General features: G+C 37.9%; 1 protein-coding gene across 3 annotated transcripts in view; it reads left to right on the plus strand.

The window, feature by feature from the left end:
* Positions 1 to 1,011: 1,011 nt before the first annotated feature.
* USP47 (ubiquitin specific peptidase 47) overlaps positions 1,012 to 21,425 on the plus strand; it is a 117,150-nt gene continuing 96,736 nt past the window's right edge. For 2 of the 3 annotated variants that reach the window (XM_011971489.1, XM_011971490.1), the window contains exon 1: positions 1,012 to 1,874. In XM_011971489.1, the coding sequence (XP_011826879.1) occupies positions 1,836 to 1,874 (39 nt within the window). In that variant the 5' untranslated portion in view covers positions 1,012 to 1,835. The remainder of the gene's footprint in view (positions 1,875 to 21,425) is intronic. The other variant, XM_011971488.1, reaches the window with a different exon arrangement.

Here is a 21,425-nt window from a genome sequence, read left to right on the forward strand (position 1 = left end):
CTAAGCAACTTATTCCAAAGAGCTTTGAATCATTTGTAAAAATATAAAAATGCAACGTCTTCTGGTTGACATCAGGAAAGATGGAACACTACTAGTTGAATTTCAGTAAAAACCTTTGCATGGTTGGTGGATGGAATGGATAAAAATGAAACTTTTTTTTTTAATCTTTCTTAACATGCATTAGGAAGAATGCCCAAGGATGTACTTCTTCCTTTAGGATCTACATCTTTGTGAGTTACCTTTTTTCCCAGCTTATGACAGTCATTAAAACCAAATACAGAAGTAACCTGACATTCAATCAGACATTTTAATAACTATTTCACGAAGTATTATTTTTAAAATTAATGTAACTTAGTCAATCATATTGATTTCCCTAAATATTTTTAGTGGGAATAACAAAGATTTTTATACCATTAATATGGAAAATAACTCAGTTATTTTAAATGTTTATTTCATCTTTGTCTTAGCCTTTTTACATTTTACAAATGTTTTGTAATTCTGCACACAGAAGGACACGTATAAAACTTATATAAGTATATGGGTTTTTTTTTGGTAACGGGATTACAATAAAAAAAAGTTTGGAGAACACAAGCGCAGGCAGTTAATGCTGTGGGTGTTAGGAACATGACAAGATTATATTATCTCAGCACGCTGTAAGATCACTGCATCCATAAAAGTCTTCATGAAGGAGCCCCGCTGAGTCTCCATAATGGAAGTAGGATTTGGAAAAATGACTACAGCAAACTTTGTTTAGTGTAACACAAAGCACCATGCTTACTGCTAGAGAAGATTAAAGTTCTCCAAAAACGTTAACGGAGATCACAGGTTGAAGCATACACAGCTCTACTCTTGGAGGCTAGCTCAGTTCTCAGACTTGGCCCTGATGGAGAAGGAAGTTCTGTGGAAGGGGGCAGGGGAGCGCCTCTCCAATGTAGTTGCGGGGGGCGGGCGGTGAGGACACCGCTTCATAAGGAAAGGGGTGGCTGCCTCCCCCAGCAGGGGGTGGCCCCTGAGGTCCCTCCAGCTGGGGGCCGTTGAGAAGGAGGGTGGGGAGAGGGGAAAAGAACGTCAGGAGAGTGAACGGGAGCAAATAAAACGCTGTTCATTCCGACTGGAAGGGCCAGAGCCGTGTCCAAGCGCGGGGGCCGGGAGGTGACCCGCGGTGGTGTCTCTACCAGGACGAGGCCTGGGGTATCTGAAGAGGGGATGACGTCCAGGCGCTTTGCTAACGGGAAGCCAGAAGGGTATGAGTTGCTAGGGTCAGAGAAGGAACTTTCGGCTGGTCTTTCCCTGCTGGGCAGAGTCGGAAGAGCCCCAGAAGGCAGGGAGGACAGTGGGCCTGGTCCTTCCCCGGCCGGCAGAGGGAGTCCCGAGATGGAACGTCCAGCTCTCCTCTAACGAAAAGCGTTTGCATGGCTGTCTTGCCAATTCTGTACTTCCCGGGGCTGAGGAAGAGCCGAGGTGACTAGAAGCAAGCGACAAGTGCCGGCCACCTCGGGCGCCAGGCGCCGGGCTTGGAGCCCGACGGGCCGAATTCTCGCGAGAGCGGCCGCCGCCATTTTTCCATTGATTGCAGCGGGCTGGGGGAGGGGCCGACGACGAAGGCGGCGGTGGTAGCGGCGGCGGCGGCGGCGGCGGCGGCGGCGGCGGCGGCGGTGGAGCCCTGGGTCGGTGTCTGCGCGCTGGTGTCTGAGGCCCAGAGTGAGGCCTCCGCGATTGCTGGAGCGCAGGCGGCGGAGAGGATGACTGCCGTTGCCATTCTCTCTTGAGCTAGCGAGCCGCCGCCACCCTCCACCGTCCCCCGGCAGGGCGGAGAGAAGCGGCCGGAGTCAGCGATGGTGCCCGGCGAGGAGAACCAACTGGTCCCGAAAGAGGTGAGGGGCCCCACAGGAGGTTAGGCCTGAGGCCTGCGGCCGCTCCCGGCAACACAGGCCCGGGCCGGGGTTCGGCTGCGGGCCCGGCCGGGGTGCAGGCTCTGCCGTGGGGGAAGGAGGAGGCGTGAGGCAGTCGGGGGTGGACGGTGGGTGCGGCGAGCAGTTGGGAGACCCGCTGGCTCTAGGGGTCGGGGAGCGGACCTCCCGCCTCGGGTTTTATGGGCTGGACGAATAAAGGAGCGGACGGGAAGGAATCAGGTTCTACTTTAGGGGAGAAGGTGGCCTTTTAAGTTCTTGTTTAACGTGTCGAGCCGAGAGAGATCATTTCAAAGAAAACATTCTGGAACAGTTGCCTATGGGCACAGCAGGGTGACGGTGCGGCTTCAGGGTTTGACAGTGGCAGCGTATAGCTTTCAGCGCTTGTGAAATCTACACCCAAGTGAGATCTGTGGGAGGGCAGACTTAACTGTTACGACTTTTTTTTCAACTCCTGTTACTTGGTAGTACTATTGGCCTGCTTAAATGAGGCCTACTTAAGATCGTGGAAAAGTAGTACATGGGACATTAATGTAAAGGAAGGAGATAGGAGAACATTACCATATGGAGAGCTGAACTCTTTTTTTCTTTTTGAGGTTGGGTTGTGTATGCCAATTTGAGTGACTTAAGTGATACGAGAAGCCTTGACTAGTTGGGTTCTCTTGAATAGTAGTAGAAGATTAAGGGTAGAATCCAGCACTGGCCAGCGAATTTCAACATATTAATAGTATCTCTGTTGGCTTTATAAATATCTTCGGCGTATTCAAGCGTGTATTTTTAACTGGCTGATCATCAGGCTAATGCTTTGGATTTTTATTTCTCATATACCTTAAATAGAGACAAGTGTTGGATTGAAATTAGCTATGTGGAATCTTGAAATTTATGAGTGATCATTTACAGATTCTTAAATTTTTTTGTGCCTGTTTTACTTGTTTTGTAGCAATTCTTTGCTGCTTAAGCAAGCACTGACACCATGCAAAGGTGATATTATTGGAGTTATGTACCTGTATGATACAGGTATTTTCCCAGCTTTGTCAGATGGACAGTGATAGTTGTTTTGCAAGGACGATTTTTGTAAAAGGCAGAGAGTTATGTGTCAGTGTGTGTTCATCAAGCGTCACCAACTCTGTGCAAAGCAGATAAGCAGATGAGTTAATCAGAATTCTTGCCTTGGGAACTTTCTGAGCTACTAAGAAAGGGAACACTAGTGTTTGTTGAACTCCAATTAGGGACTAGGTACTTTACCACATAAGTAATTATGCAAAGAAGGAAGTGATAGGTGCTGTAAGAAAGGTGTAAATATGTGTTTCGTTTTAGAGCTTCATATTGCTGATTTTCATTTTTATAAAAATATTCTTTCTCAATTTTTTTGATCGTTAGAAAAATATGTAGGTGGAACTCTGCTTTAAGAAAACTCACCATTAGATTTATTTCCCTATTAACTTGATTTATAGAAAACATGATATAATAATAGATACCGAGCTTTGCAGAAACATCTGTTGTGTAAAAAGTGATAGCAGCAATGAAAGTTTAAAGATTAAATGCCTGTCCTTTAAGATTAAATCCCTTCCCTGAGGCTTTACATTCATCACAACTTTTTTCCCCCCCTTTCTACTTTTTATGGACCGTATGCCTTTATTGTCTATTCCTTAGTTTCATCTTTAGTCTTCTTTTTCCCTGGTTCCTTTCGTGATTCCTGGAAGCATAATCTGTGGTTCTTACCTTTTATAGCTAGCCAACTAGCTTTTTCTTCTTTGATGGCCACACTCATTCTTTGTTAATGTGATTGCCTCCACTTCCATGTTTGCTTCTGGATTACTGGAAACTTTCTGAAAGTCACCAGTTATCTCTTAAATGACCAAAATCTTTGGCTTTTTTTTTTTTTTTTCTTCTTGCCTCTTCTGCTCTTTGAATTCTCTGCAGGATTTGATAGTTTTTTAAAAACCAATTTCTTTATTTTAGTGATACTCCACTTTTCTGGTCATTTTCCCACCTGTTTGTCCTATCTGCCCACTCATTTGTTCAAGGCCTTTGTCATCTTTTTTGTATTCTTAATTAGCACTTTTGTGTGATCCTTGAAGCTCCCGGACAGGTCCTTTTAAGTAGTAGTAGAATCATACAGTGCTAAAGCTAAGAGAAAGCATAATCATCCTCTAAGTTACCCCTCCACTTCACAGTTGAGGGAATTAGGCCCAGAAGATTGAAAGTGACTTGTTCAGGGTCAAATAATGAGTAAATGGCAGACCTAGTGCTAGAACTCACGTCCTCTGCTACTCTTCCCTTGATTATACTCTATTTTACAGAGCCCTCCATGTAATTTAGAGGCTCTGTAAGAATAGTGTGTAACTCTAAGTACATATACCATGTGAAAATAAATGGCAAATTAAAAAATTTGTTGCATTTATTTTAATGACTTATTATCAATCTAAAGATTTCTTTTTTTTTGAGGACCTTTGTATAGGGAACCTCTGACCCCTACTAGATTTAGATTTTGGTTAGATGTGGGCATGTGTGCATGCATGTGTTGATGTGTATAGTTGTTCAGTGAATAATATATTTTGGTCCCTGAAACTCAAGGACAAATGTACCTTTAGAGGACTCTTGAAGAAGACAGCTTAGTGTAGTACGGGCATTGGCAAACCACGGCCAGTGGTCCAGATCAGTTCATAGCCTGTTTTTGTATGGCCCGTGAGTTAAGAATGAGTTTTACATTTTCAAATTGTTGAAGAAAAAAAGTCAAAAGAATTATAATAGTCTGTGACACATGAAAATAATATGCAATTCAAATTTTAGTCTTGGAACAGCTATGCTGTTTATTTAGTATTTTTGTATCGCTACGACAGCAGAGAGGAGTAGTTGCTACAGAGACTCTATGCAGGATAAATTTGAAATTACTTAGGTTGGTATTCAAGGCCCAGTACAATTGATTCTGGCCACAACCTGTCCTTCCAGCTTATCTCTTCTCCCATGAAACAGGTTTTTAATGTAGTCAAACAGGTTTCTCTCTAACTTGCATTTCGCTTCTATTTGTGCTGTCCCCTCCTTCCTGTTCAAAACTTCATACACATTTTTCCATAAGTACCTCATATCTCAGTTATTCTAAATAGCCTTTTCTGACCATTTTAACCTTAGAGATTTCTCACTCTTAGAAGACCTTTATGTGGGAATAGAATTCATTTGGCAATTACAAGATGGTGCTTGGCGACATCTATTATGATCTGAAACTGTAATCTACATTTTATATATTATTTGTTGTGAATTCCTTGACAACAAAGACTGTGTGTGTTTCTCTTTCTTTGTTTTTCGTTTTTGTAGGTTTGTATTATAGGTTTAAGACAGCGTCTTTCCTGGAGCAGATATTCAGTAAATATTCGTTGGTGTGGTGACAGGGTTGTAAGCAAATTTAGCATTCTAACCAATTATCCTGTCCTTGGAGGTTTTCCACAGCATCATTGGCAAGCTGTTTTCCAACTTTTGCTTTAATACATACTTTCATGACTAATCTTTGATAACATCTTTGTCTTAGAAGAGATGTTATTTTTAAGTTTTTGAGTTGAGAGAAGTCTAGATCTCTATAGCTGCCATCTTTTGATAGTTGCCTTACAGAAATGTTAAAGCATTTCCCATTGGATAGTTTTTCTCATCATTGAAGATGGAAGAGGGCAGCAGGAGAACTAACCTCTTCTGTTCTGAGCATCCTCAGTTCTTTAACTGTTTCTTAGTTCCTCTCTTTTGGACATAATCCAGGGTTTTTGGTATTCCTCCTAAATTGTTGTACCCAGAAAGAGCAAAGAGAGTGGTATCTTCATTATGGTGAAGAACAAAGCTTTTCACCTGTTTCATTCTGCTATATGTCTTTGAATTGTAGTATATTGATTTTGGCTTTGAGGTCTCTTTTAATATCATCCCAATTTTAATTATTGTTTGGTTGCTATTTTGTTATTCTGTTTTCTTATAAGGATGTGTGTCGTTAATATTCATTGAGTACTCACTGTGCATCTTATTGTATTCTGCCAAATAGGAAAAACTGAGAATAGAAAAATTTGTTCTCTCAAGTATCTTATAGAATAATCAAGGATAAGGTACACATTTACTGATGCTTTAAAAATAATACTTAAACTGCAGTACTTAAAGTAGTGCTCATGGACTCTGTAAATCCAGAGAAAATGGAAAAAATGAAGGAAAAAGAGTAGAAATGTAAATTCTTTATGTCTGGATTTTTTTCTCCTGTCTTTCATGCAATCACTACTTCTGTCTGGAACTGGTTTTGGCATCTAATGGTGATGATGATAGTAATAACCAGTATTTATTGAGCATTTATTTATATACCAGATACTGTTGGTTGTACTTTGTATTAACTCATTTGAGCTTCACAGCAACCTCAGAGTACGTATATAAGACATATTGATAGCAAAAACAACTTGTTTTTATTTCTATTGTCTGACTTCTTATAAAATCCATTCATCAGTATCTTTTATAGAACATATCAAATGCATGTTCTTTTAATTTTATTTTTCCTAATTAAATTACCTGAGGAAATGTGCTGCAATTGTCCTTCTTGATTTTAGTGATTCTTTTAAAATGAGCCTTTTTCTTAAATTTCAGATGTTGACTGTCTCTTACCAGTAAGAGACAAGTTTGTCAAGTTATACCTGCCAGGGTTGTAAACAAATTGGAGTGTTTAATAAAAGTCATTATTTTAGGTATCATTGGAAATGCTCATTTAATGAATGAAAGCAAAGCTGAATGCAGAGTTGTATATGATTCTAATTTCGTCGAGGAAAAAATGAACAATTTAGGGTTATATGCATTGAAAGATTAGAAGGAATACACTAATATTAAGAGTTGCTATTTCTGGATGTCTGGATTATTGGGATACATATTTAGACTTTCATATTTAAAAATGACCATGTACATTATTTTCAAAAACAAATTAAGATGATCTGATTGTAGTTTCGGGAGTATTTACATAGTGTTGTTAATTTTTTGTGCTCACAGTTTTCCTATTTCCCCTCTCCTCTTACTCTGTGTATTTGCCTTGAGTAATCGGATCCACTTGTATAACTTCAACCTTTGATTGTGATTTACACATTTATATCTCTAGCCCTGAGCCCTTCTAGATTCAGATTTCCACTTGCATACTGGATATCTCTACTTGGTTGTACTCTAGGACCCACAAATTAAATATAAGTAATATCAAGCTTATTTCTCCTTCCCTTCTCGCAACCCAATTCTTGGTGTTCTCCTGTTTCAGTTAATGTTATCGCCATCTATTTATATGCTTAAGTTAGAACCGTTTTTGACTCCTCTCTTTTCCTTTTTCTCACATGTAGTTCACCACTTAGAAAATATCTCTGTGGGCCGGGCGCGGTGGCTCAAGCCTCTAATCCCAGCACTTTGGGAGGCCAAGACGGGCGGATCACGAGGTCAGGAGATCGAGACCATCCTGGCTAACATGGTGAAACCCCGTCTCTACTAAAAAATAAAAAAAAAAAAACTAGCCAGGCGAGGTGGCGGGCGCCTCTAGTCCCAGCTACTAGGGAGGCTAAGGCAGGAGAATGGCGTAAACCCGGGATGCGGAGCTTGCAGTGAGCCGTGATTGCGCCACTGCATTGCAGCCTGGGGGACAGAGCGAGACTCCGTCTCAACACACACACACACACACACACACACACAAAAAGAAAATATTTCTGTGTCCTTATCTTTCTATCCATGGCTCTGCCTTTGTCTAATTATTGTATTTTCTCCAATGGAACCTTTCTAATTGGTCACTCTGCTTCCAACGCCTTTCCTTTCCTAACCATCTTCCCCACAACTGCCAGGGTTACTTACCAAAACAGATGAGATTAAGATTTACCTGTTTTAAAGTTTATAATTATTACCCTCTGATTGCAATTTGAATGATAGGTACTATTTGTAAACAGTATGTGCTAGACACTATGCTAACCAGTTTATATATATTATCTCATTTGACAGTATGATAGTATTAGCTATTATTCTTCATTATCCATTTTACACATGAAGAAACTAGGCTTAAAGATGTTAAGTAACTTGCTCAAAGTTACATAGCTGTTTGACTCTAAATCAAGGTAGCTTTAACCAGTGGGAAAGTCCTTGATAATATGGACTCAGTTGATTTTTTAAATTTATTTTTATCAAAGTTATATTTAATACATGCACATATTTATAAGAGTCAAATAGCTCTGCAGAACTACAGTCACTTGTCACTTAATGACGAGGATCTATTCTGAGAAATGCATCATTAGACATCATCTGAACATGATACAATGTGCTTGCATAAACCTAGATGCTTTAGCCTACTACACACCTAGGATATATGGCATAGCCTATTTGCTCCTAGGCTAGAGACCTGTATAGCATGTTACTGTATGTAACACTGTAGGCAGTTGTAATACATCATAAGTCTTTGTGTGTTCAAACATACAGAAGGTACAGTAAAAATACGGTATTTATAATCTTATGGGACCACTGTCATATTTGTGATTCACTGTTGACCAAAATGTCTTGATATGGCACATGACTGTATTTACAAAAACAGTAGGTCTCTGCAAATTTCCCATCATTTCAGGCTTTTGATACTTACTTCCATATTTGAAATGAGCATTTTGTTGTTGTTGTTGTTTTTTGTTTTTTTGAGACGGAGTCTTGCTCTGTCACCCCAGGCTGGAGTGCAGTGGCATGACACCAGCTCATTGCAACCTCTGCCTCCCAGGTTCAAATGATTCTCCTGCCTCAGTCTCCCGAGTAGCTGGGACTACAGGCACGCGCCACCACACCTGGCTATTTTTTTTATTTTTAGTAGAGACGGGGTTTCACAGTGTTAGCTAGGATGGTCTTGATCTCTTGACCTTGTGGTCCACCCGCCTCGGCCTCCCAAAGTGCTGGGATTACAGGTGTGAGCCACCATGCGCAGCCGAAACTAGCGTTTTTATAGTGTTACTTCTTGATTTTTCAGTTTAAGGTATTTTTCAGTCTAAGTAAAAATGAGGGTTTACCACTATCCCCAACAACACACAAACACACTTTTTAACCCTGCCCAGTACTCCCAATATTGTCATACTGCAAGTTGTTTGGATACATCAGTATTTCGTAGAGATGGGGTCTCACTATTATTGCACAAGCTGGTCTTGAACTCCTAGACTTAATCCTCCTGCCTCAGCCTCCCAAAGTCCTAGGGCTACAGGGGTGAGCCACCATGCCCGGCCTGGATACATCAGTATTTCAAAGTTTATAATGACTCCATTTTCACCATGTTAGCCAGGCCAGAGTTAGTAATTTTTAACAATTTTGCTTTGCTTAGTTTTCTGTATACTTATTAAATTAGCCAAGTGGTTATCAGTTGGGGCCCATTTTCACGCCAGAGGACATTTGACAATGTTGGGGGAGTGGAGGAGAGTGTGGGTTTGTGCTACTGACATCTAGTGGGTAGAAGCCAGGTATACTGCCAAGTATTCTTATGCACTGCACAGGACAGCCTCCTGTAACCAAGAATTACAAGGCCCGCAATGTCAATAGAGCTGTTGTTGAGAAACCCTGATTTAGTCCAAACTATCTCTCAAGTGTATGATGGCTTATCTTCAAACCTACCAATTTTGACTTCATAAGAAGCTCTTTCCCAGGCCCTTTGACCTGCTCCAGTTTGAACTCGTTAAAGCTAGAACTTTTGTGCAGCTGTTGTCTTGGACTTGCTTTACTGTCATCTTAATGATTCTCTCAGTTCTGTCTTGCTTTGGAGCCGCTGTTTCTGTATCTGGTATCTTTGGCTGTCTTTGTTTACGTTCTCATTTTGAAGGGCCACTTTAAATTGTTTTCTGGATGGGATAGAGTTTTTTCAAGACTCTATGTGTCTGTAAATGTTTTTTCTCCCCTCTTGTTTTATGGATAGTTTGACTGGGCAGAGAACTCTGAGTCAGAAATAATTTTTTCTCAGAATTTTGAAGGCATTGCTCTACTCTCTTCTATTTTTCTGTGTTGATGTTGAGATCAGATGCTTAGAAGATCCTTTTCAACTATTTTGAAACTTTCTTTTTTTCTCTCTGCAAGCTGGAGAGAGAATCTTTGTCCCCAGAGTTCTGAAATTATTGTATTATGTAGTTAGATATGTGTGTTTTTTAAATTCATTCTGCTACTCCTGTTCAATCTGGAATTTATCTCATAAATTCTATAAATTTTGCTTTATTTCTTTGATTTCCTCTCCTTCATTTTATCTCTCCTCTCTCTTTTGAATTCCTATTGTTAGATGTTGGGCCTACTGATGGGTTTCTCTAATTTTCTTGTCTATTTTCATTATGTTTTTTTCTTTGCTTTCTGGGAGATTTTTCTCAACTTTGTCTTCCAGTTCTTCTACTAAGTCCTTATTTCTGCTGTCATATGTATAGTTTCCATTCCTTTTTTTGAAAAAAAAAAATCCTATATTTGTTTTATGGATGCAGCGTCTTATCTCTCTTAGGAAATGTTGGTAGTTTTTTTTTTTTTTTGTCTGCGTATTCTTTTTCTTCCAAATTTCCTTTTTCTGTTTGTTTACTTTGGTCTTTATCTTTCATATTTGTTGCTTTTCTTAGATGTCTCATGATCCTTGGAAGTCTGTGCTTATTTAAGAGAGAGGCCCTAGGCTGAATGGAAGCTCTGCTTCTGTGTGATTATAGTTTTCTCTGTAGAATGGTAAATCTGGATGATTTCCTTGCAGACTCCCAGTCTTAGTCCATTTGGACTGCAAAAACAAAATATCATAAACTGGGTGGCTTGTAATCCACAGAAATTTATTTTTCACAGTTTCTGTGAATGAGGCTGGGAAGTCCAAGATAGAGGTGCCAGCAGATTTGGTGTCTAGCGAAGGCCTGCTTTCTGGTTCACAGAGTAGCACCGTCTCGCTGTGTCCTCACATGGTGAAAGGAGACAAGGAAGCTCTCTGGAGCCTCTTTTACAAGGGCGCTAATCTCATTTATGAGGGCGCTGCCCTCTTGATCCAGTCACCATACAAAGATCCCACTTCCTAATATCATCATATTGGTAAGTAGGGTTCAACATGTGAATTTTGGGGTGAAGAGACATAGGCATTTAGACCAGGGCACCCAGTGACACATCTTTTCTCTTGTGCTGGATTGTTTTCCCAGACAAAATTTCTCATCTTTTGCCAGGAGAGAATAAACTTGAGAGCTGAGTAGGAAAAGGGGACATGGGTCTCATCTTTAAGCATGCAGATTAACCTAATTCCCCAGTTTTCATTATGGCACCCTTCAAATTCAGTTGAGCATGTTGTCCTCTAGTCTAGATATGTCCTGTTATATGCTCTCCAGGGATTGTTTAGTCTTTTATCAGAAGGCGTTGAAGAGTAGAAGCGGAGGTCTGGGGGTTTTCACTACTTCTTAGATTTCAGTCAGTTCTAGTTTGGACTCCACTCTCACTCCCAGAGTGTCTGAAACTTCCAGTTCCTGAGCCCCTTAGTTTATTTTTTATTTCTTTGCTTTAATGTATTTACACAAGAATTGCAGAAAGAGTACAAAGTTTCCATATACTCTTCACCCAGCTTCTTTTTATCTTAACATCTTATATAACCATAGAACGATGATCAGAAGTAAGAAATTAACCTTAGTATAATACTATTAACTACACTGCAGAATTTATTCAGATTTTACCAATTTTCCCACTCATAGTTTTTGTTTGTTTCAAGATCCAAATTTAGGATACCACATGGCATTTACTTACATCTCCTGGTTTCCTTTTATCTGTGATAATTTTTCAGTCTTCATTTTCAAGATCTTGACACTTTTGAAGAATACTGGTCAGTTATTTCGTAGAATGGCTCTCAATTTGGGTTTGTGGATGTTCTCTCAGGAATAGATTGAGGTTATGAATTGAAAAGAAGGATTATCACAGACGGGATGTGTTCCTTTCAGTGCATTATGTTGTAGGGGTGTGGGCATGATGCTGATATGTACTACTGATGATGTTACCCTTGATCACTTACTTGGGTAAGAGGGTGTCTGCTAGGTTTCTCCACTGTCAATTTACTATTTTCCCCTGTAATAATTATTAAATGCTTCGATTTAAAGTTATTCAACCAGGCGGGTCAAACTTTAAAAATAAAATAGCTTTTAAAAATCAAATTCTTTGAGACCATGCAGATATCCTGTTTCCCCCTAAATTTCTGCCCACTAATTTTATCATCTATCTGTGATCTTGTCTGCAGCAATTATTACTGAGGCTTAATAATAGTGATTTTCTATTTCTCTCATTATTTCTACATTTATTAATTGAAATTCTTCTGTGAGGAGAATTTGTCCCTCCCCCCCATTTATTTACTTATTTATTTATATCAGTGTAGACTTATGTATATTTATTTTATTCTTTGGATTATAATCCAGTTTTCTGTCATTTATTTTGTTGATCAAGCTGTTCCAATTTTGGCCAGGGGGCACTTTTTCTGGTGGGCTTCTGTGCTCATCTTTGCTTTTTGAGCACTCACTTCCTTACTTTCCAACACCACATAATGCTTCAGCCCATCTTATGTTTTCCTTGCCCCAACACTTCTCCAAGGAGTTTATGTACTAAATGTCAATGTGATATAAACTAGGTGTCTTTGGCTTTCCTCTAGGCTATTGTGGAATTCAGCCTTCCCAGGTGTAATTGTCATTGCCACTTATTCTGTTCTCTAGCTTTTAAAATTATGTTTCTGTTTCTTTGGGGTTAATAGTCTTTCAAAAATTTATTTACTGGGAAGCATCAGAACTAAATCCTTATATTCAATCTATCCTCTTTAACCAGAGATTCTTAATGTTTTTGTCTCATGCCCCAAGCCAGTTTTGTACAAACCACATTCCACTACATTAGTTGCTGTTCCCCAGATGTGCTGTTACATGTTCATGTATCACTTCCGTACCCTTGCCCTGAGTGAATACCATGAAGTATTTCTTTTTGTCCTCCAGTTTTTAAGGAGTTTTAAGTGGGTGGACTTTGATTTTACATGAAAACAACTATTTGAGTAATTAGGATTCTTGCCTATCTTCTATTTTCTTTTGTTTGGATTAGTCATATAAATCTTTTGTCTCTTAGTGCCCAGATACTGTAATTTTTTTGCCAAATGGAAAGGAGGAGTTCCTGCATCTCAAGAATAGTAGGGTATGGTGATAGCCCAAATTAGAAAGAAAAGATTGTATCAAAAACAGGGGTTGCAAAAAACATAGCATTAAATATATATTTAAATACCTATTGTGAATTAAAGTTGCAAAAGACATCTACTTTTGGAACAAATTCCTTGGTGTTAAGGACCTTCTTCAGTTCAGGCAGCATGCTTAGGTGGCATGATATGCAGAGGCGTATTCTGTTACGAGGTTTATGACACAGATTTTCAAATCTAACATACAGACATTCTCCATTGTGACAAAGTACTTGGCAAAATGATTGTGCTTGGCAGTGATGGCAGATGACTGACAAAAAACGATGTGATCTTTCACATCAACATTCTTAAAGAGTATGTTTTTTCCTGAGCCTGGTTTTTACTGGTATAGTGTAAGAAGGGACGGATGTAGTTGTAGTGTGAGTAAATAGATATGTCCTCTGTACCTTACTGCATACTTCCATTTACTTTGTCCTTAGGTGTGGAAGTAATAATTGCCCTCTTCTTTCATTTAATGAAACTAAACTGAAACATGCATACATAAAGTGTCCATGTATATGAATGTTTTAATTTATGCAAAACTGTTACTGATATAACCTGCTGTTGAGAGATTACAGTTTTTGTAAAAATTACTGAGCTGTGTCTCAAGTTTTGATGTTCTTTAAAACATGCTCTTAAAATCCTATCCAACCAGCAAAATGCAGCCTGAAAATTCTCCTCTTTCAACCTGATTGCATATTCTTAACTCTAAAATCCTACAGCACCTTTGGCATTTGAAAAATTCTGCGTCTTTATTATAAGTTATTTGTTATTTCAGTTAATACCTTCTATTAGATTGGAGGTTCCTCAGAGTCAGGACACTACAGCTGGAATCCCTAGGTTCAAATACCAGCTGTCTGACATTGGACAAATTCCTTAACTTGTCAGTACCTTAGTTAATTAAGGATAATTCTAACTACCTCCTAGCATTGGTGGGAAGATTAAGTGAGTTAATACATGTAAGGTGTCATGCACACAATAAGCTATCAATAGATGTTAGGTATTACTACCTTCTGTTACTACCATCATTTCTATTATTACCTTCATTTCTATATCCTCCCCCAGGGGCCATCACAATGTGCTGTACGTTGTTGTTATTCAACAAATATTTGTGGATTAAATGAAAATGAAATTATATTTTAGTTATGCAAGTCATTTGAAGTTATAGTTCTGATTACAGCCTGTCAGCTACATATCTTAATGTCTATAGCACTAATCCTAAATTATTGTTAGATTTGACAGGTTCTCTTATATGATCAAGTAAGACCTACAGTTACAGCTTTGAAAATTGGAACACATAACAAAGTGAAAGTATTAAAAGTAAAAGAAATTTTGGGTTAAGCTAATGAGCTTCTGAGAAAAATTAGTTTGGTTTATATAGGTGGTTGTCAAAATAATTCACTAGATTAACACATTTCTTGTTTAGTAGGATTCAGTGCGAAATTTTAAAGCAGGATCCATATTAAGACAAAGTTGAGAGAACTTGATGTGTTTGATAATTCTGATTTTCTGTAGCTCTGGTGTAGAACTAGTTGACATGGATAGAAGAGACTGTCCCTATCAGTGGTACTATGATGATGCTTTAGATTTGATGCTGTGTAGTGGACTGCTTCTATACTAATAATTTTCAAATATTAGTGTAATATGCTTATATTAAATAAAGTGGCTTTCTAGTAGAGAAAAATTAAAGAAAGGCTAAGTGACATAATTCAGAAAAAGGTCTAGAACTTAAATCTTTCTATATAAAGATGTGAATCCGATACCTTTGGTAAGATTATATTAACTTCAGGAAAATAATGAACCTCATTTACAAACTCTGTGAAAATTTTTAGTACAACCAAAGCATTCTAGTTTACTACAAATACCTTTCTTGTTTTAAATACTTATTTGTATTTAATAATGAATACACTTTCATTATTTTTAGTGTAGATTTCCATGGCTCCTGATTTTATAGAATTCATTCAGTTAAACATTGAGTTAGGAGCTAACAAGAACTACTGCAGAGATATTCAAAGATGAATAAGGAATCTGGCCTAGTTCTAGATCCTAGTCTAGGCTAATGGAAGAGACAAACAGGTGACCAGACAAATATATAATGTGGAAATAAAGTGGGACCATAGAGCGGGGAGCAGCTGGCTTTCTCTAGGGGATTCTGTGAGAAAGTAATCACAAAGGCTGACTTGATTATTATGTAGAGAAGGAGGAATAGTGTTCGAAACAAGAAAGTTTGTAGTGCATTTTAGGAAGTGGCAAAAAATTTAGTGTAGACGCATGGGACGCCTGGTTCTGGCAGGCTGTGTCTAAAAATTCCAAAGGCTTTGTGTGCCCAGAGTTTATATTTTTATTGTGTAGACATTAGGGGGCAAAACACATTTTTTTCCCCAGAAAAAGTCAACAGATTTGTTTACAATGATTATAAAATTTAGTTGCTGAAACTTGTTCATGTAAACATTTTTTACTTGCTTGAATGTTTTTTGTCCCCAACATTAATACCAAAAATTTGCATACAAATCAAAGTGGGGGAAAAACTTGCTAATACCTTATTCTCTCATCCATTTTTTTCCCCATTTGCAATCTCATAATTAGGTACTTTTTTGTTTTTTAAGAATAAAAATTTCCTTTCATAATACATTTTAGCACATTTTTTACATACGAGACTTGTTGGCAGGATGTCCTTAGGCATAATTGTTACATATTTGATATGGATAACACAAAGGTGGGTGTCTTCAAATAGGCTAACCAGGTAGGCCTCATTTGCCTTTAGAAAAGTGTCAGAGGCTGCACTCTGGAAGTGTAGATCTGTTTTGAAGTTCTCACAGCTGATGCTGGAAGGGAAATTTGCAAGTGAGAAGTTCAGTGTACATTTGATAACTTCTGATTTTCACTGAGAGCCACAGTACAAGGCTTATAATGATGTGGTTTCTTAACCTTTCTAGTATGCAACATATTCTTGTGAGTGGCTTTTGTAGCTAGTTACTTCCTGTGTGCTTTACCACTGGCTTTTTTGTGGGCATTTGGCTTGGTAGGAACTGTAGCGTAGAGAACTCCCTATTTACTTCTCCTCTTGGCTGAAGCTCTGCAAGCTAAAAGTGACACCGTGCTAGGCAGTGATGACTGTTGGTGGCAGTCACAGTGCAGTAACTGAGAACAACATAAGTAATGTCTTTAATTTGAGAATTAATGGAATCTTACTAAGGATATCCACAGTGCTCCAAATAATATTTAATAAAAATAAAATATTTAATCAAGAGAAGCTCTGGATTATAAACCTAGTTCCAGGTTGCATTAATAAGTAGAATTTTTGTATGACTCATCTCCAGAAAGATGCAGCATGTTGCTTTCGTAAATATAAATAAGCTATCAATGAATTTATATACATTTCCTTCATTTTATAGTGTCTGTCCTTTTATGTGTTTAGATATTTTACTTGTATTGCCTTTAAGTTTACACCAGTTTATATAATCTATTATTTTATGTCTATTTATAGTACTTTGTGATAACAAGAGAATTGGTGAAAAATTATGTTTAACAACCACACCTTATTAAAATATATCTGAGAAATATTGCTTTAATTTTGACATTTTAAATTCATATGTCTTGAAATATTTATTTACCTTTAGTTATTTACCATTAACACAACACAAATGTAATTTTAAGAGTTCTAGGAAAAGTAGACAGGATACAAAAATGTTTCTACAGTTGAGTAATATGATTTTAACACTGGAAGGGAGGCAGTAGTTATGAGGCAGGAGAATAGAATCTGGACTCAGGGAACTTAAGGCCATTTCACGCTGACTTCTTAGAACTAAATTGAAAGGAAAACCCTCACTTTCCATGCTTAAGTAACAAAAGAGCTGGAGGCTGCTCCCTTTTCGGATCCCTACCTTTTCTGCGTGGCAGAGGGAAAATTGAAAGTACCTCTGGTTGGTTGCAGAAAGCAACCAATCAGACGTTTGCAAAGGCGTGTAACTTTGTAACTTCACTTCAGTCTCTGGTTGGTTGTTGGCGCACAGACTGATTGCAGGCCAAATCTTCGTTTGCATAGAAGTGCGACTTTGTAACTTCACTTCAGCCTCTGATTGGTTGCTTTCCACAACCAATCAGATGTTTGTATAGGAGTGTGACCTTTGTAACTTTACTTCAGCCTCTGATTGGTTGCTTTCCACAACCAATCAGATGTTTGCATAGGAGAGTGACCTTTGTAGCTTCACTTCAGCCTCTTATTGGGCACCACTTCATTTACCTGAGGTGAATACCAAGTGACCAATGGGAAACCTTTAGTGGATATTTGGACCCAAGAAGATTCTGTATCCAGGCCCTTGAGCTGTTGCTGGTGCGGTTCCCACCCTTTGGAGTATACTTTGGTTTTCAGTACATTTCTGCTCTTGTTTCATTCTTTTCCTTGCTTTGTTAGTGCATTTTGTCCAATTATTTGTTCAAAACACCAAGAACCTGGACATGCTCCACTGGTGACGGTTAAATACTAATGTTATAGCCCCTCCATTTTCTTAGTAAGAAAAACTATAAAGGCCATAGAAACTCAATAAGTTACTTAGGGTCTCAGGTAATGAAAGGGCATAAGTGAGATTTTTTTTTTTTTAAAATCAGTATTACTGAGGTATTATTTATATATAGAAAAATTCATCCTTTTGAAGTATACAGTTTTATAAGTTTTGAGAAACTTACACAGTTGTACAACCACTACCATAGTCAAAATATAGAATATATCCATCATCTCAGAAAAGTTCTCCGTTGTCTCTTCATCACCTCGAAAAAGTTCTCTGTTGTCTCTTGTAATCAGTTCCCTTCCCTTTCCTCCAGGCTCTGGTAACCACTGATCTGTTTTCTGACCTCATGTTTTACCTTTTCCAGAATGTCGTGTACATGGAATCATATAGTATGGTAGCGTTTTGGGTAGGAAGTTTTTCATCTAGCATAAAGCATTTGAGATTCATTTATGTTGTTGATTCTATCAGTAGTCTATTCCTTTTTATTGCTGAATGCCACAATTTGTTTATCCATTTACCAGCTGATAAACATTTGGGTTGTTTCCAGTTTTTGTTGATTCTGAATAAAGCTACTATAAATATTTGTATACAAGTTTTTGGGTGGACATATGTCTTCATACGGTAAGTGTATGTTTAACTTTTTAAAACTGCCAAACTTTCTTCTGAAATGGCTGTAACGTTTGTGCATTCTAGACAGCAATGTCTGAGAATTCTGGTTGTTCTGCATCTTTGTTATTACTTGGCAATGTCAGGGTTTTTTTTAAGTTTATTATTATTTTTAACCATTTTAATAAGTGTGTAGTGGTGGTATCTGTTTGTGCTTTTAGTTTGCATTTTCCTAATGACTGATAACGTAGAGCATCTTTTCATGTGCTTAATACTGGTTTTTATTAAGCTTAATCCAGCGTCCTTTATTTATGTATTACGTATTTAAGGTTTTGCTAGGTACTGATAGGAGGGAGAGGAATAAAAAGAGTATCATCAAAGAGTTTGTGATTTATATAGGGAAAACCGATAATAATGTTAGCATGATGCTAGTTATAATTTTGGTAGGTTTTTTGAGAAAGGGATTTACATAGTAACTGACCTGGTGGAAAGGACAGTAGTTTGGGAATCAGAAAACTCAGTGGTTTGGTTTTACCTTAGTTGCTTAACCTTTCTGGTCTTTGTTTTATTCTTTCATTTGTTAAATGAATGAGTAAGACCACATAAGGTATAAATTTTGTCTCTAAATTCTGTACCTACATAGTTTTTCTTTCCATGCAGGTTTTGAAACCTTGTGAGAAGGCCGGTCAGAAAACAAAAGATCTTTGCAGATGTTCCTCAAGGGTAGTAACTGATAGTTCTATAATAATACCTTGTTTTTGTATAGTGTTACTATAATTTATAGAGCATTTTCAAGAAGTTCTCCCCTTCGATAGAAAAACTATGTGGATGGCCGGGCACCGTGGCTCATACCTGTAATCCCAGCACTTTGGGAGGCTGAGGCAGGCGAATCATTTGAGGTCAGAAGTTCGAGACCAGCTTGGCCAACATGGCAAAATCCCATCTCTACTAAAAATACAAAAATTGTCTGGGAGTGGTAGCACACGCCTGTAGTTCCAGCTACTTGGGAGGCTGAGACAGAATTGCTTGAACCCGGGAGGTGTAGGCTGCAGTGAGCCAAGATCACGCCACTGCACTCCAACCTGGTCGACAGAAGGGAAAAAAAAAAAAAAGGAAAAACTGAGTGGAGGATATATTTTGTTTCTTTTCTTTTCTTATTTTTTTATTTATTTATTTTTGATACGGAGTTTCGCTCTTGTTGGCCCGGCTGGAGTGCAATGGTGCAATCTCCGCTCACCACAACCTCCGCTTCCTGGGTTCAAGTGATTCTCCTGCCCAGCCTACCACTGAGCAGAGGATATATTTACTTTTAGGACCCTGAGAGTGAGAGATAAGTTAAATGATTTGTGTAGGATTACACAGCTAGATGAAAAGTAGCCACTTTGACTTAAGGAGTCTAGTCTAGATCTTTTGACTTTGCAGTCCATTGTTCTTGTACCATAGGTCACTCTAATAGGAAATAAACAATCTTTAAAAAGTGTTAAGTAGCATTAACATTTTTTTTAGATGTATAATTTCATGTTTAAAGTATTAAAACAATTTAATATTCTAAGAATTATCCATGCTTTTAAATAAAATGCATGGTAACAGATAATATAAACAAGCTCCCTTGATTTAGTAATAATGGGTAGAATGTTCATAACCTATAAACAAGTCAGTAATTTCACAAGCTGAGTCACTGCTTCTCAACAACAGCCTACTCACAGAGGAAATCTTAGCTGTAATCAAAAGTAAAGATAACAGAAATAGTAAAGGATATTTTATTTCGCCTCCTGAGAATAGTTTTGGTTTCTAAGTTTAGATACCTACAGTATATTATTAGTGAGTTACCCATGGCCAATTCTATTATTAAAAGAAGCAAGGCAGAGTGGGAAGAATATTAGGATAAAAGTGAGAGGAAAAGTACTACATCACAATTTTAATGCTACAAACATGTCAGCATTTTACAGTCATCAGAATGCCTCTGTTATTTAGAAAGACCCTTGTTCAAATGTGATGTTGGGCAAGGCACTTAAGGTTTCCCAATTTCTTTTTCTTCATCTGTAAAATAAGGAGCCTCATCTGATGTTCAAAGGTCCATCCAACTTTTATTTTATCTTATCTTATCTTATCTTAATCTATTTTTTGAGATGGAGTCCCGCTCTGTTGCCCAAGCTTTAGTATAGTGACACGATCTCCGCTCACTGCAGCCTCCGCCTCCCAGATTCAAGCGATTCTCCTGCCCCAGCCTCCTGAGTAGCTGGAATTACAGGCATGTGCTACCACGCCCAGCTAATTTTTGTATTTTTTAGTAGAGATGGGGTTGCACCATGTTGGCTAGGGTGGTCTCGAACTCCTGACCTCAGGTGATTCGGCTGCCTTGGCCTCCCAAAGTGCTGGGATTATAGGTGTGGGCCACCACACTCAGCCCCATCCAACTTTGAATACAGTTCTATGTTGAGTGTGATGAGCCATCTGGTTGGTTGGTTTTTAATTGTCAAAATAGGTCAATCATAGTTAAATGGATTGTAAACTATTCTTTTTAAGTTCTGAAACTTTGCATTTTTAGTTTCCTGTTAATTGAATGAGTACTTGATGTAATTTGTTGCAACAACTAAAAATAAGTTACATAGGATCAAAAGAGTTGTATTTATTTCCTAATTTTAATACTGTGGGGTTCTGGGAGCTTATTTCATGACTGTTTTAGAATAAAATGGAATGCACACAGTGGGCAGGTATGAAAATAAGTATTTTTACAAAATTTTAAAAGTATACTTTATCCAAGTCAGCCTAGTTATGTTTTATTACTTGAGTGTTTTTATGGTATATAATTTAGAAACAAATGTCATATAGTGACATGTAATTTATAACATGTTTATTAATTTAAATTCAGAAAATTCATACCATGATACATTGAACAACACGTGCTAAAACAGATTACTTTATCACAGAATTTGTATTTAACTAGAATAATAAAGCAAATCTACTTATAATTTCTTTACTGCTTTAGGCTTTTAGAACAGGTACAAAGTCTTTTTTTTTTTTTTTTTGAGGAAAACACACATAGGAGGATTTGAATTTAGGAAGCAAATTAAAACAGAGTGTGATTATCATCAAACTTCATTTCAGTAGTAAAAGCCCTTATTGCACTAAAAAATTCACAATTTAAAGTGAGATTACAAAATTTTGTTTCAAAATCAGTTTCTAGAAATTAGAATTTTTTAAAGCACACTTTATGCTTCCAAA

The sequence above is a fragment of the Mandrillus leucophaeus genome, unplaced genomic scaffold (genome assembly GCF_000951045.1).
Source record: "Mandrillus leucophaeus isolate KB7577 unplaced genomic scaffold, Mleu.le_1.0 Scaffold1228, whole genome shotgun sequence".
Classification (NCBI taxonomy): Eukaryota; Metazoa; Chordata; class Mammalia; order Primates; family Cercopithecidae; genus Mandrillus; species Mandrillus leucophaeus.